The sequence below is a fragment of the Esox lucius genome, chromosome 17 (assembly GCF_011004845.1).
Source record: "Esox lucius isolate fEsoLuc1 chromosome 17, fEsoLuc1.pri, whole genome shotgun sequence".
NCBI classification, from domain to species: domain Eukaryota; kingdom Metazoa; phylum Chordata; class Actinopteri; order Esociformes; family Esocidae; genus Esox; species Esox lucius.
Genome location: NC_047585.1, coordinates 2267983 through 2281515, shown reverse-complemented (window position 1 = coordinate 2281515; position 13533 = coordinate 2267983). Strand labels below are relative to the sequence as shown.

Here is a 13533-nt window from a genome sequence, read left to right as displayed (position 1 = left end):
ACACTCACCTAAAGGATAATTAGGAACACCTGTTCAATTTCTCATTAATGCTATTATCTAATCAACCAATCACATGGCAGTTGCTTCAATGCATTTAGAGGTGTGGTCCTGGTCAAGACAATCTCCTGAACTCCAAACTGAATGTCAGAATAGGAAAGAAAGGTGATTTAAGCAATTTTGAGCGTGTCATGGTTGTTGGTGCCAGACGGGCCGGTCTGAGTATTTCACAATCTGCTCAGTTACTGGGATTTTCACGCACAACCATTTCTAGGGTTTACAAAGAATGGTGTGAAAAGGGAAAAACATCCAGTATGCGGCAGTCCTGTGGGCGAAAATGCCTTGTTGATGCTAGAGGTCAGAGGAGAATGGGCCGACTGATTCAAGCTGAAAGAAGAACAACTTTGACTGAAATAACCACTTGTTACAACCGAGGTATGCAGCAAAGCATTTGTGAAGCCACAACACACACAACCTTGAGGCAGATGGGCTACAACAGCAGAAGACCCCACCGGGTACCACTCATCTCCACTACAAATAGGAAAAAGAGGCTACAATTTGCACAGTTGAAAACTGGAAGAATGTTGCCTGGTCTGATGAGTCTCGATTTCTGTTGAGACATTCAGATGGTAGTCAGAATTTGGCGTAAACAGAATGAGAACATGGATCCATCATGCCTTGTTACCACTGTGCAGGCTGGTGGTGGTGGTGTAATGGTGTGGGGGATGTTTTCTTGGCACACTTTAGGCCCCTTAGTGCCAATTGGGCATTGTTTAAATGCCACGGCCTACCTGAGCATTGTTTCTGACCATGTCCATCCCTTTATGACCACCATGTACCCATCCTCTGATGGCTACTTCCAGCAGGATAATGCACCATGTCACAAAGCTCAAATCATTTCAAATTGGTTTCTTGAACATGACATTGAGTTCACTGTACTGAAATGGCCCCCACAGTCACCAGATCTCAACCCAATAGAGCATCTTTGGGATGTGGTGGAACGGGAGCTTCATGCCCCCCCTGGATGTGCATCCCACAAATATCCAAATGCAAGATGCTATCCTATCAATATGGGCCAACATTTCTAAAGAATGCTTTCAGCACCTTGTTGAATCAATGCCACATAGAATTAAGGCAGTTCTGAAGGCGAAAGGGGGTCAAACAGTATTAGTATGGTGTTCCTAATAATCCTTTAGGTTAGTGTAGTTTGACTCTCCTTACGAACCCATCTGTACCAACAATGGTCTCAGAAATCCTACCTAATCTCTAATTGTTCCTAGGGAGGTCATTGTCTCTCATCAATGTCACCAATTTGCAGGTTCCTTTTTGAGATGTGCCAGTGCTGTCTTGTGGCAACGTTGGCTAAATATTCCTTTCCGCCAGCGACTCCAAAACTGCTCGGCTAAATATTGAATGCGGCGCCACCGTTTTCTTGCATACATGTCCTCTTTGGTGAACGTGCCCGGTGGAGGTAGAGCTGTAGTGGGTTTCATAGTTAGCAGGTGATTTGGAGTTAGAGGCTCAAGACTATTTGGATAATATACATTGTCTGTTGTGAGTGGGCGACTGTTCACAATTGCCATTGCTTCATAGAAAAAGGTTTGCAGAGAAGAATCATCCAGCCTACCAGATGATAGCAAGAGTGTGGATTTACGAACACTTCTCACAGTTCCTATCTGTCACTCCCATACTCCACCAGCATGGCTTGAATGAGGTGCATTCATGATGAGGTCGCAATGCTTCTCAGCGAGAAAGGTAGCTAGTTTGTCTGTGTCATCTTCCTTGAGAGCTTCCTTTAGCTCATTTTTGGCTCCTACAAAGTTGCCTCCCTGGTCAGATTTTACAGTGTCAAGGCTCATTGATGCACATGGGGAGCGAAGGCTGAGCCGTGTGGTTCCAATCCAACAGACAAGCTACTGTAGCTCAAATTGCTGAAAAAATTAATGCTGGTACTGATAGAAAGGTGTCAGAACACAGTGCATCACAGTTTGTTGTGTATGGGGCTGCGTAGTCGGAGGCCAGTCAGGGTACCCATGGTGACCCCAGTACACTGCCGAAAGCATCTACAATGGGAACGTGAGCATCAGAACAGGACCACGGAGCAATGGAAGAATGTGGCCTGGTTTGATGAATCACGTTTCCTTTTACATTATGTGTGTGTGCGTCACTTACCTGGGGAACACATGGCACCAGGATGCACTATGGGAAGGAGGAAAGCAAGCGGAGCCAGTGTGATGCTTTGGGTAATGTTCTGCTGGGATACATTGGGTCCTACCATTCATGTGGATGTTACTTTGACACGTACCACCTACCTACCATGTGCACCCTTTCATGGCAACAATATTCCCTGATGACATTGGCCTCTTTCAGCAGTATAATGCACCCTGCCACAAAGCAAATATGGTTCAGCAATGGTTTGAGGAATGCAATAACAAGTCCAAGGTGTTGACTTGGCCTCCAAATTCCCCAGATCCCAATCTAATCGAGGTAAAGATGTTGTAGATGTATAGATATATAGCAATTATTTTGTGTAAGTTTATTATACACATCTTTTTAAAATTATTTATTTTGTTACATTTATCTGCTGGTGTTATGCTGATGCTATTTGTACTTTGCACTTTGATTAATAATACATGTAAAAACTGTCTACACGTCAACACTGAAAATTGAGTTCTTGAATATCTTCACCCTAAAGGAGTTTTTCTGAAGGTCTGTTTTCAGTGACCTAAAACACAGTTTGCGTGTGGACAAAAGGCCAAAAAAAACTGTTTTAAAATATACATGTGTACGTGTGGACTAGGCCTAACAGAAATCAGTATGCACAGAGGATTCATCATCTGTCTGCACACATTGCCAAACAACAATCTGTGCCTCTGTCTTATCATAAAACTACTGCCTGTAGATGATCAGCCCCGCCAATGATAAAATCCTGTTTGTTTCGGCATAGCTTTCTTAACTTCTCTATTTCACTGGGATTTTTCAGTGGCATATTTTAGAGAGCCACTAAATAGTAGACATTTGGCCCTGCTGGAAAATAAACCAATAGAAAGCATATAGCTTTGGAAATGATGTGCACAAAACTATATTTAAGAGTGGGTTCGTTTGAATAACACTTCTTGAACTTTGACTTCCTGTCTGGCAGGCAACTGAGAGCGTGGAGCAGGTGGCCGAGTTGTGGCGGTCGACCGATGAGGATCTGCGCAGCGCTGCCAAAGAGACTGTGCTGTCATTTGGTAATTATTCAGTCCCTTGTACTTTTCCATTCACCTAAATATTTGCATGGATGTAGGTCCCTGTAATTACTGACTAATAGACATATCTAAATGCAAAATGGTTTTGATTCCCACCTCAATTGCACCATTACTTGTTTTATAATGATTTGTTCTGCAATAAATGAATCAATTTATGGAAAAAAATATGAACATCCTTTGACCTCCTGGGTATGTATTCAGTCTAAAATAGGAGTGCTGATCTAGGATTCACAATGATTGAGTTTGTTTTGTTTCTCAGGGAAAAATGGTCATAGTGCGTTCCAACGAATGGACAATATGTTTTGTGTGTTGCAAGAAGAAGCCTATCAGAACATGGATACTGAAATCACAATCCTTTAGAGAAATCAGATGTACCCCCTCTCCTGGTTGGCCCGCCAAACTGCAGTGACAGGATTTCAACCAAATACAGGAATTGGTCTACAGGAAAAATGACCAAGTACTATGCAATTGGCTTAACTTGAGTGTCTAAAGCTTGTCATCCTGCTTTATGTACAGACTAAACAGTGTCATACCTAAAGGTATTTTTCCTTTAAGGAATAGACCATGTATACTCATTATTTGCTTTGTATGATAAACATTTTGTATTTATGACTGAAGCCTTTTCTGTATTTTAGCAGTATCATTGAAACTATCACAATTTAAAAAGTACGTATGTGTCAAGCCAAGTCTTATTATGTTTATAAACAATGTTTTTGGAGTGTGTGAATGTTTTTAACTAGCAGAAAGTTGCTAGGTTTTGTAAGTATTAAATGATAAACAGGTACATCTTCAAATACAAGCAAAGAAATCCTCCTTTTAGAAATATATTGCGAAAGCTGTATCTTTATTCATTTACAGTATGTAGAAATTACACTGGGATGTAGTACAGTAATTTCTACATATATCACAATGGAAAATCATATTGCAAAGGCTAGGAAATCCTGGCTCTTGCCTAAACTCCAACACAAAAAATAATTTGCATATCCAATATCCCACATATTGGGTGTAGCCTAAGAATAGACTTGACAGCAAAATAATCAAGACTGATAAACAACTTCAAGGGAAAATTCACTGTTGGACAATATTTGGTGTCTTTCAGACATAATTATGCACCACAGCATTATTCACAACATTTCACACCAGGAAAGTTCAACCTGCTGTGTTATCTATAAATGTAATTGTTTTGTAGCTGTTACTGTGGCCACTGTGTTTTGCCGATTGCTCGATCACACTGTTGGTGAATGGATAAGGTTGTCCTTGTTCAATAAAACCATTGGACTTGTCTGAACAATGTTCCCATCAGCCAATGCGTTTCAGAATAACCAAGTAGACAAATTGTCTTTTTGAAGATTATATCCTGAAGAAGCCCTGTTCCCAACTTTGAAGGTAGTCTTTTCAAAAGGGGGGTGGTACTTGCTAGCTTGCAAGTCTTTTCAGGACTGCGAAACAATGACTGCTGCTGATGATTACTCATTACAAAAAGAGCTGGATAGTGTTATGAGTTCTGGATATTGTTTACAACCAGGAAAATTTGATGGCCAGTTTCTACCAGTGAAACAACAGAAACACTTTTAACGAACAAATATAAGCAATAAATCAGCAGTGAAATTTCCCTTTAATGGTAAATGTGACATTAGCTACACCAACCTAACAGAACAAAATACAATCAACTTAAGTTTCATTGTCAAAAGTTCTCAAAACACAGGAAAATAATATGAATGTAATGTAGGGCATGTGGTTTGCTGAACATGGTGGCCCGCAAAATGGTGGCCTTTCCCTGTAGGGTATCATACTGGGGTCTGGTTTCCTAATAACAATGTTACTTACACTTACAGTAGGTTTAACTATGCATTGTTCATACTAAGGCTAAAGATGTAGTATGCTTTTCCCAAAATACCACGCAGAGAACGTTCACTAATGCATATTGTGAGACCGTTGCCTAGAATCTGAAAAAGTGTTGTATTTTAAACTAATGATTTGATGAGATTACCAATTATGACAATATGTCCAACCACAAATTATCATTAAAAGCAATAACCCACTTTCAGACTGAATCCAGGCACAATACTCCGTTGATTGAAAGAAATGCTCGGCTCGAGAAAAAAATCCAAGGCAGTCATTAATTGTTTAAGGGCAATCTTAGTACTGATGGCTTTTGGAAACACAGATTCCACAAAGCACCTACAAAAGCTTCTGACTGGGCCCTGACCTGTAGTTCAAACAAAAAAAAACTTGATCAAAAGCTCATTAGGATTTACAGCAGTTTTTTCATAGCCCAGCTCAAAATAAAAACCCATGTTATCCCTACAGCATCAGACAGCATGTAGACCTAGTATCTATACAATTTCACATTTTGATTACTTTATTTGTAACACTTGATAAAATCAGTCTATTCAAATATTGCTATATTTAGAATCCTCCAATGTTTTCATTTTCAGAAAATATTTATTTCCTGTTATTCTTAGAGATGGTGAGATTTTATTGAAGAAAATCAATGACACAGCCTAATAGGTCAGAGAAAACAGGAGGTCACTGCATCAACCTTAGTGATTTATCACCTTTAACAGCTATAGTGTGAACTTTATTAAATTAAAAACAGTGAAAGCAATTGAGATCTACAGGGGAAGTGAAAGATAACCGGTTGACACCCTTATTCGGGCACTTGGCACCCATAGAGCTCAACTAGGAGTCAGGACATCGATCTTCACCTTTTCGCTACCATTAAAAAAACACTGATCACATTTTCACAACATCAAGCCATACTATCAACACCACGCACACACACTCACTTTCTACCCTTTGGAAACTTTCATCATTCTGTAACTAAAACTTAACATATGAAAAGAAAGAAAAAGTTGAAAGGCAGTCCATGCACATTTTTCGAGATGTTCCGTCCACAGCAGATGAATGTCCCTCAGAACCAGGTGAAGTGTTGGGGGGCAGTAGTGAGGAAGTAGACAAGGGTCAGCCATCTTCTGACAGGTGTATGCAGTCCTCCCGATGCACAACAGCACAGGATCAGTAAAAGCATTGGAGAAGGCATTTCTGCCATTATTTCGTACACCAGTCATTTCCATTGAAATCCATGAGGTGAAAATGGACCAGAGCACACTTAGGGCAGATGGGTTGTTTCTTTGCATCTCAACAGTCTCAGGTAGTTGATTTTATCCACAGCCTGGATACAGATTGTCCTGGGGCCACGTGCTCCTTGCCAGTGGGATCCACTTAGGTACCCACAATGCTGGGGTCATGTGCAGAGTCTGGGAGTGTGGACTCATGGCAGTGGTACAGAAAACAGTTGCCCCAGCAGCTGTAGCAGATGAGGAACAGGGCCGCAAGGAACACCAAGGCACAAATGGTACATGGCTTCCTCTCCAGCAGAAAGCTAAGCAGGTAAAAGCCCATGAACATGGAGTGGTTGAACCACAGGGCTGGGTTCAGGGGTTTTGGGATGAGCAGGACTGGGAGCAACCACTGAAGGCAGTACATGGTGACTGAGGGAGCAGCAAAAGCACACAAGCTCAAATCAGGTGGCAACAGCGCTAGGTGGAATGACACACCAGGAGGTTTCCAAAACACAGCAAATATGATGGGGCAGCAGGGTGTAGGCTGTTCCCTTCAGGTCAGACCTAAAAGAAGAGAACACAATGAAGAAAAAGAGGCACACATACACAACATCAGTTAGGAGTTTCTCTTTGACATGGAAATCAAGAGTTGATTTAGGTGAAACTACATTATATTGGACATTGTGTTTTAAAAAGCAGCATCATAGCTTTTTAGATTCAGGAGTCATGTACACATTGGGCTCCAATCACTTGGACTGGCCAATACATAGTTCATGAATCCATAGTTTATGAATCCATAGTTTATTAGTTATATTAGGCTTTCTACAACAAATACAACCGTAAACAGTTTTATTTTAGGCTTATTATAACATAGCTACTGAAGGATGTAGTCAGCAAAGTTTTTGTCGGTCCTGACCCAAAAAGCATGCATGGACACGTACTTCGAAAATGCACCAGAAATAGTGACAATATAACTGTAAACAATTTTAGTTTAGGATTACTATAACGTGGCTACTGAAGGATGTAGCTAGCAAAGTTTTTGTCTGTCCTGAACAAATCTGTGTCAAGATTTGAACATGGAACCTGTGGTTTTGGCAGTCCGCATCTCTAACCACTACGCTATTTAACAAGTTTCAGTCAGTCAGTCACTCACTCGGTAAGAGACATTTGCTCTTCTTGGCCGGCTGCGCTTAAGTGGTCCAGCAAAAATGTGTCCAGATATTGACAAAAATGCCTACAGCAGCTGCAACTTCGTGCAAGTTGGCGATTTGGATATTACACATCAACATCGCAATTTAAATTATGATTCAATAAATCATGCTGCCCTAAACAGTAAATGAAAAGAATCACTAACTTAAAAACAAAGATGGTCATACAAATCCCTAATGTGAAACAGGGCATGTTTTGGTGCCAAAGGAACCTTGTTAGGAGACATAACATTATGGACTCAGTCAAGTACCAGGAGATTTCAGACCGAAATCTGACTGCCTGCCTGCTAGAACTGTGTCATTGTTGCATTATGCAGAAAGCAGGACATTGATCCAAAGAATTCCGCTAGTAACATAAACCATACAGAAAACCTGTAAGGATGAGCTGAAATATGTCCACAAGAGAGGAACAAGGACCAGATTTATTTCTGTTTTCTTCTACCTAAGGCTGGGTGATATAAGGCTGGCCAAAATATAAGTATTTATATTTAAAAACCGGGTGCATTGAATGCTGAATGCTGTTTAGCCGTTCTATACGTATTGGACTGTCCAAAGGTAGTAAGGCACAACCCTATAGTTGCATCTGCCCTCTTTCATTTTTTCCCATTAGCTAGTCGATACATCCATCTTTCACATTACAAAAACCGCTCACATCAAATGCGCATTTGAGAATGGTGTTCAATACGCTACCAACTTCTGAATTCAGAGTTATAAAGGGGGAGTTCAGAAGAGGTAGAGTGATTGAGGCCCAAACACCAATTCCAGTTGTAGAGACATCAACTGTGCCTGCATGTCTCACAGGATGTCACTTCCTCAGCCAACATGAGAAAAGAAATCCTTCAGTGACTGTAGAATACAGTACAAGTCTGCTCTAGGGTTTTTGCAACATGGTTAGACAAAAACAGCACATGCACTATATACATTGGCGAATCTGTCCATTTGTTACATTGGCGAATCTGTCCATTTGTTTCTGATAATTTCCTAGCTGTTTAACACTAATGCAGCCAGCAAGTTTTATCCTGACACACTGACATATTTGTTTGCATTTGATTTGGACCAATTACAAAGGTATGCTTGCAGGTGCCCTCAAGGTCCTCACTGCTTCTTTTTTGACAGACAAGACTGGCACAGTGAGAAATATTTCTCAATAAACATCAATCCAGCTATAGCCCACTGAACTGTACTCACAGTTTCCCATTACCCAAAATATAGCAAATGGATTGAAATACTACTAGTTTAATTCATCTGCCTTTTTAATATGTTAGGTAGCAGAAGCTACAGCACCTATCTTGGAATGCACATCACATTGCACAACAAATGACTATCCTTCGTTGTTAAGAATGGCGGTTCTCTCTTACCATAACATGCAGACTAACAAAATGCTAAATAAATCAATATTTTGAATCAGTATTTCTAAATTTTCTGTACGATTTCTAAGCCCCATCTTAAGCAGTGTCTGCCTTGTCCTAATCATAACAAGATCAAGGTGCTGACCAGCTTGTACAAGCTGAGGCCAGTATCTGTTCCAGCAATTTTGGAAGAGTAGTGGAAGCAGCATCAGAAATTGTATTTAATATCTCAGACACTAAACAGCTATTGATTGGAAACCATTTGCATAAGCTACAGCTCTATTGATAGAAGCTTCCGTTCCATCAAATAACCTTCCAATCAAAACTGTCTTCCAATCACAGGCATTTATTCACAAAACGTTTTGGAAAAATATTGCAAAACAGTTCTGTGGGGGGAAAAAAATACACCAAAGATACCCCCAACACAAGACACGTGCTGAAAATGCAGGAACAGTCACTGGCCACGAACATATTCCACACGCTTCTTCTATAATGCCAGAACGTTACTGTTGAATTAACCGTGCCTAGTTAGTTATCTAGTAAGTTAGCTACTGCCCTTAGTAACGTTAACTACGTGACCGCGAGCTTCGTTGTGCTAATCACAGCCTAGTTTAGTTTCAGCTAGCTTGCAATCTGTTAACCCAGGCCCAAGTGGCTAATGTAGCTATTTTTACGGATATCATGTAAGCTCTATGAACACAACTAATGTACTGTTGCAGGGTATTCTTTCATTATATTAAAAGCTAAGTAGTCTAGTGTATGATGTTATTTGGTTGAATAACGTATGTAACGCGAAATAACACCGGTAAGTGTCCTATTGGACAGAGAGGTGCTAGCCTATTTTGCTGGCATAGTTAACTAGTAGCTAACGTTACATACGACACGTTCGTGTTGAAACAGTAACGTGAGCTAGCTAGTCGGTAACAATGTCATATTTAAATAAAACACGATTTTGCGTTTTAAACTAGCTAGCTTATTATTTGGAAAACAAAATACTAAAAGAAAAAAAAAACAATACCTTAACCAAGACCTGATATTTCCTTGGTTCATTCTTCATCGAGTACACTAGCCGCCTTAATCGCTGCTGCCTAGACCACTGCGTAGTGCATTTTAGGACCCAATGAAATAGAAGAGAAAAGATTTACCTGACTGTAAATTTAGTTATAATAATTGTATCCAAGAGGAGCAACATTATACGTGTCCAAATAACATTTATGCAGCTCTATGAAATAAATTATACATTAGGCTATTTATTTAGTAATTTCTGTTTTTAGATCATGCAAAAAATATTGGTCTTCCATACTTACTCTCAGAGAAAAAGCGTCTGTCCCGTTGGGCTCTTTGATTAGGTTTAAGAGTGTAGCTATTGGTTTTGCAAAAATTACACAATGGATGTTAACAATCTAGTCTGTACATTTTATGTTTAATGTCCGTTCCAATGTTATTCTTGTCTGTTCTTTTTCACAGACTAGATTCACTATATTGCCTTATACATTTCATTGATGGCTTTTATTGTGGTAAAGAAAATCTGAGTGCTGCCAGCATAATATCCTGCTGCTAAAATAACGCTAGTGGTTAACCATACTGCCCTCCACGTGTGCGACCCGGGTTAGATTCTTGTGAGGGCCACCAGGATCAAAACATTCTATTGCGGGCAGGCTGAAATAGGCTTACCTTGTTTCTGGTTTTTATGACATTGGGATATGAATCTGACATTCACACCCAGAGGAAGGGAATGAGATGCCAATATGGTAAACATGCATGCGTCAGACATAAGTGAAAAACAAAATTATTGCTGCATGCAGCAATTTACAGGTCAAAGTTATATAAATACCATACATAGGTCTGATTATCAGTTTGTGTAATGAGCATTTAAAGTGATTTTCTGGTATAGTCCCCCCATATTGCCAATTGGAGCCACATGTCCTTATCTTGTCATACAAATGATACATACCAAATTTGGTGAGAATCGAACATCACAATATGAATTCACTTCATGTGAAATTGTAGGATGCAGTTAGTTGTTGACCTATAACATCTGTGTTTTCAAATATCAGTTTTTTTTTAAATATAATTATTGATGGGCAGTATCCAGAGATGCTATATGTGAAGTTTTATGGAGATGGGACGAACGGCCTAGAAACAGTTCTCAAAAGTATGTTTTTCAGAAAGTTAAACATTAAAAAAAATGTCAGAAATCAAAACGGCATTTGGCAAAGTTGTTCACCACCTGTTCCCAAATCATATGATACTAGTCTTACAGATAGGTCTGGAAAGAATTGGACCCTGATACAAGTTTTGATATTTTGGCTGTTACCTAAAATATATTAACATTACAGTTAAATAATGAATATGGGCTTAACGTGCAGTCTATCATTTCAAATCCGTTGTTGTGGCGTACAGAGACAAAATTATGAACAGTGTCAGTGTCCAAATATCTCCCGCCCTAAATGTGTATACAGCTCTGGAAAGAATTAAGAGACCACTGCAAAATTATCAGTTTCTCTGGTTTTATTATTCACCGGTATGTGGTTGTGTAAAATTAACAGTTTTATTCTGTAAACTACTGACAACATTACTCCCAAATTCCAAATAAAAAGATTGTCATTTAGAGTACTTATTTGTAGAAAATGACAACTTGACAACAAATTCATATTCATTCTTCAACAACAAAATGCTAATGTTTTAACTTAAGAAAAGTTCAGAAATCAATATTTGGTGGAATAACCCTAATTGTTAATCACAGTTTTTGAGATCACATTTGAGAGCTCCCCAGAGTGGCTCGATGTTATTAAGGTCAGGAGACTGTGATGGCCACTCCAGAACCTTCACCTTTTTCTGCTGTAACCACTGGAGGGTCAGCTTGGATTTGTGCTTAGGGTCATTGTCGTGCTGGAAAGTCCTAGTACGTCCCATGCGCAGCTTTTTGCAGAAGAATGCATATTGTCTGCTAGTATTTTCTGATAACATGTATCTTGCCATGCATTTTTTCACAAGATTGCCCATGCCTTTAGCAAGCAAGTTTATTGTTATAGCACGATTCATACATACAGGTGCTGGTCATATAATTAGAATATCATCAAAAAGTTGATTTATTTCAGTAATTCCATTCAAAAAGTGAAACTTTTCATTCCACACAGACTGACATATTTCAAGTGTTTATTTCTTTTAATTTTTATGTTTATAACTGACAACTAATGAAAATCCCAAATTCAGTATCTCAGAAAATTTGAATATTACTTAAGACCAATACAAAAAAAGGATTTTTAGAAATGTTGGCCAACTGAAAAGTATGAACATGAAAGTATGAGCATGTACAGCACTCAATTACTTAGTTGGGGCTCCTTTTGCCTGAATTACTGCAGCAATACGGCGTGGCATGGAGTCGATCAGTCTGTGGCACTGCCTCAGGTGTTATGAGAGCCCAGGTTGCTCTGATAGTGGCCTTCAGCTCTTCTGCAATGTTGGGTCTGGCGTATCGCATCTTCCTCTTCACAATACCCCATAGATTTTCTATAGGGTTAAGGTCAGGTGAGTTTGCTGGCCAATTAAGAAGAGGGATACCATGGTCCTTAAACCAGGTACTGGTAGCTTTGGCACTGTGTGCAGGTGCCAAGTCCTGCTGGAAAATGAAATCTGCATCTCCATAAAGTTGGTCAGCAGCAGGAAGCATGAAGTGCTCTAAAACTTCCTGGTAGACAGCTGAGTTGACCTTGGACCTCAAAAAACACAGTGGACCAACACCAGCAGATGACATGGCACCCCAAACCATCACTGACTGTGGAAACTTTACACTGGACTTCAAGCAATGTGGATTATGTGCCTTTCCTCTCTTCCTCCAGACTCTGGGGCCTTGATTTCCAAAGGAAATGCTAAATTTACTTTCATAAATGAACATAACTTTGTACCACTCAGCAGCAGTCCAGTCCTTTTTGACTTTAGCCCAGGCGAGAGGCTTCTGACGCTGTGTCTTGTTCAAGAGTGGCTTGACACAAGGAATGCGACAGCTGAAACCCATGTCTTGCATACGTCTGTGCATGGTGGTTCTTGAAGCACTGACTCCAGCTGCAGTCCACTCTTTGTGAATCTCCAACACATTTTTGAATGGGTTTTGTTTCACAATCCTCTCCAGGGTGCAGTTATCCCTATTGCTTGTACACTTTTTTCTACTACATCTTTTCCTTCCCTTCGCCTCTCTATTAATGTGCTTGGACACAGAGCTCTGTGAACAGCCAGCCTCTTTAGCAATGACCTTTTGTGTCTTGCCCTCTTTGTGCAAGTTGTCAATGGTCGTCTTTTGGACAGCTGTCAAGTCAACAGTCTTCCCCATGATTGTGTAGCCTACAGAACTAGACTGAGAGACCATTTAAAGGCCTTTGCAGGTGTTTTTGAGTTAATTAGAGTGTGGCGCCAGGTGTCTTCAATATTGAACCTTTTTCACAATGTTCACATTTTCTGAGATGCTGAATTTGGGGTTTTCATTAGTTTTCAGTTATAATCATCAAAATTAAAAGAAATAAACAATTAAAATATATCAGTCTGTGTGGAATGAATGTGTACAAGTTTCACTTTTGAATGGAATTACTGAAATAAATCAACCTTTATGATGATCATTCTAATTATATGACCAGCACCTGTACTCTTTTGATCATAACCCAAATGT

General features: G+C 39.8%; 2 protein-coding genes across 14 annotated transcripts in view; one reads left to right on the top strand and one right to left on the bottom strand.

The window, feature by feature from the left end:
• Positions 1-3917, top strand: part of ripor3 (RIPOR family member 3) — a 135299-nt gene extending 131382 nt beyond the window's left edge. For 9 of the 13 annotated variants that reach the window (XM_020044431.2, XM_020044428.2, XM_020044425.2 and 6 more), the window contains 2 exons: positions 3140-3230; positions 3508-3917. In XM_020044431.2, coding sequence (XP_019899990.2) covers positions 3140-3230; positions 3508-3608 — 192 coding nt within the window. In that variant the 3' untranslated portion in view covers positions 3609-3917. Of the gene's footprint in view, positions 1-1590; positions 1753-3139; positions 3231-3507 lie in introns of those variants that run through there. The other 4 variants (XR_002196327.2, XR_002196325.2, XR_002196326.2 and 1 more) reach the window with 3 other exon arrangements.
• Positions 3918-4075: 158 nt separating this feature from the next.
• On the bottom strand, positions 4076-9972 carry blcap (bladder cancer associated protein). Its single transcript, XM_010903209.4, has 2 exons — positions 9889-9972; positions 4076-6877 (listed from the first exon to the last, which is right to left on the bottom strand). Exon 2 carries the CDS (start codon positions 6735-6737, stop codon positions 6474-6476), a length of 264 nt encoding a protein of 87 aa, XP_010901511.1. The 5' UTR covers positions 6738-6877; positions 9889-9972; the 3' UTR covers positions 4076-6473.
• Between the last annotated feature and the right edge of the window lie 3561 nt (positions 9973-13533).

Coding starts and splice junctions, on each gene's coding strand:
- blcap (XM_010903209.4), bottom strand. CDS start 6,737: ATGTACTGCCTTCAGTGGTTGCTCCCAGTCCTGCTCATCCCAAAACCC.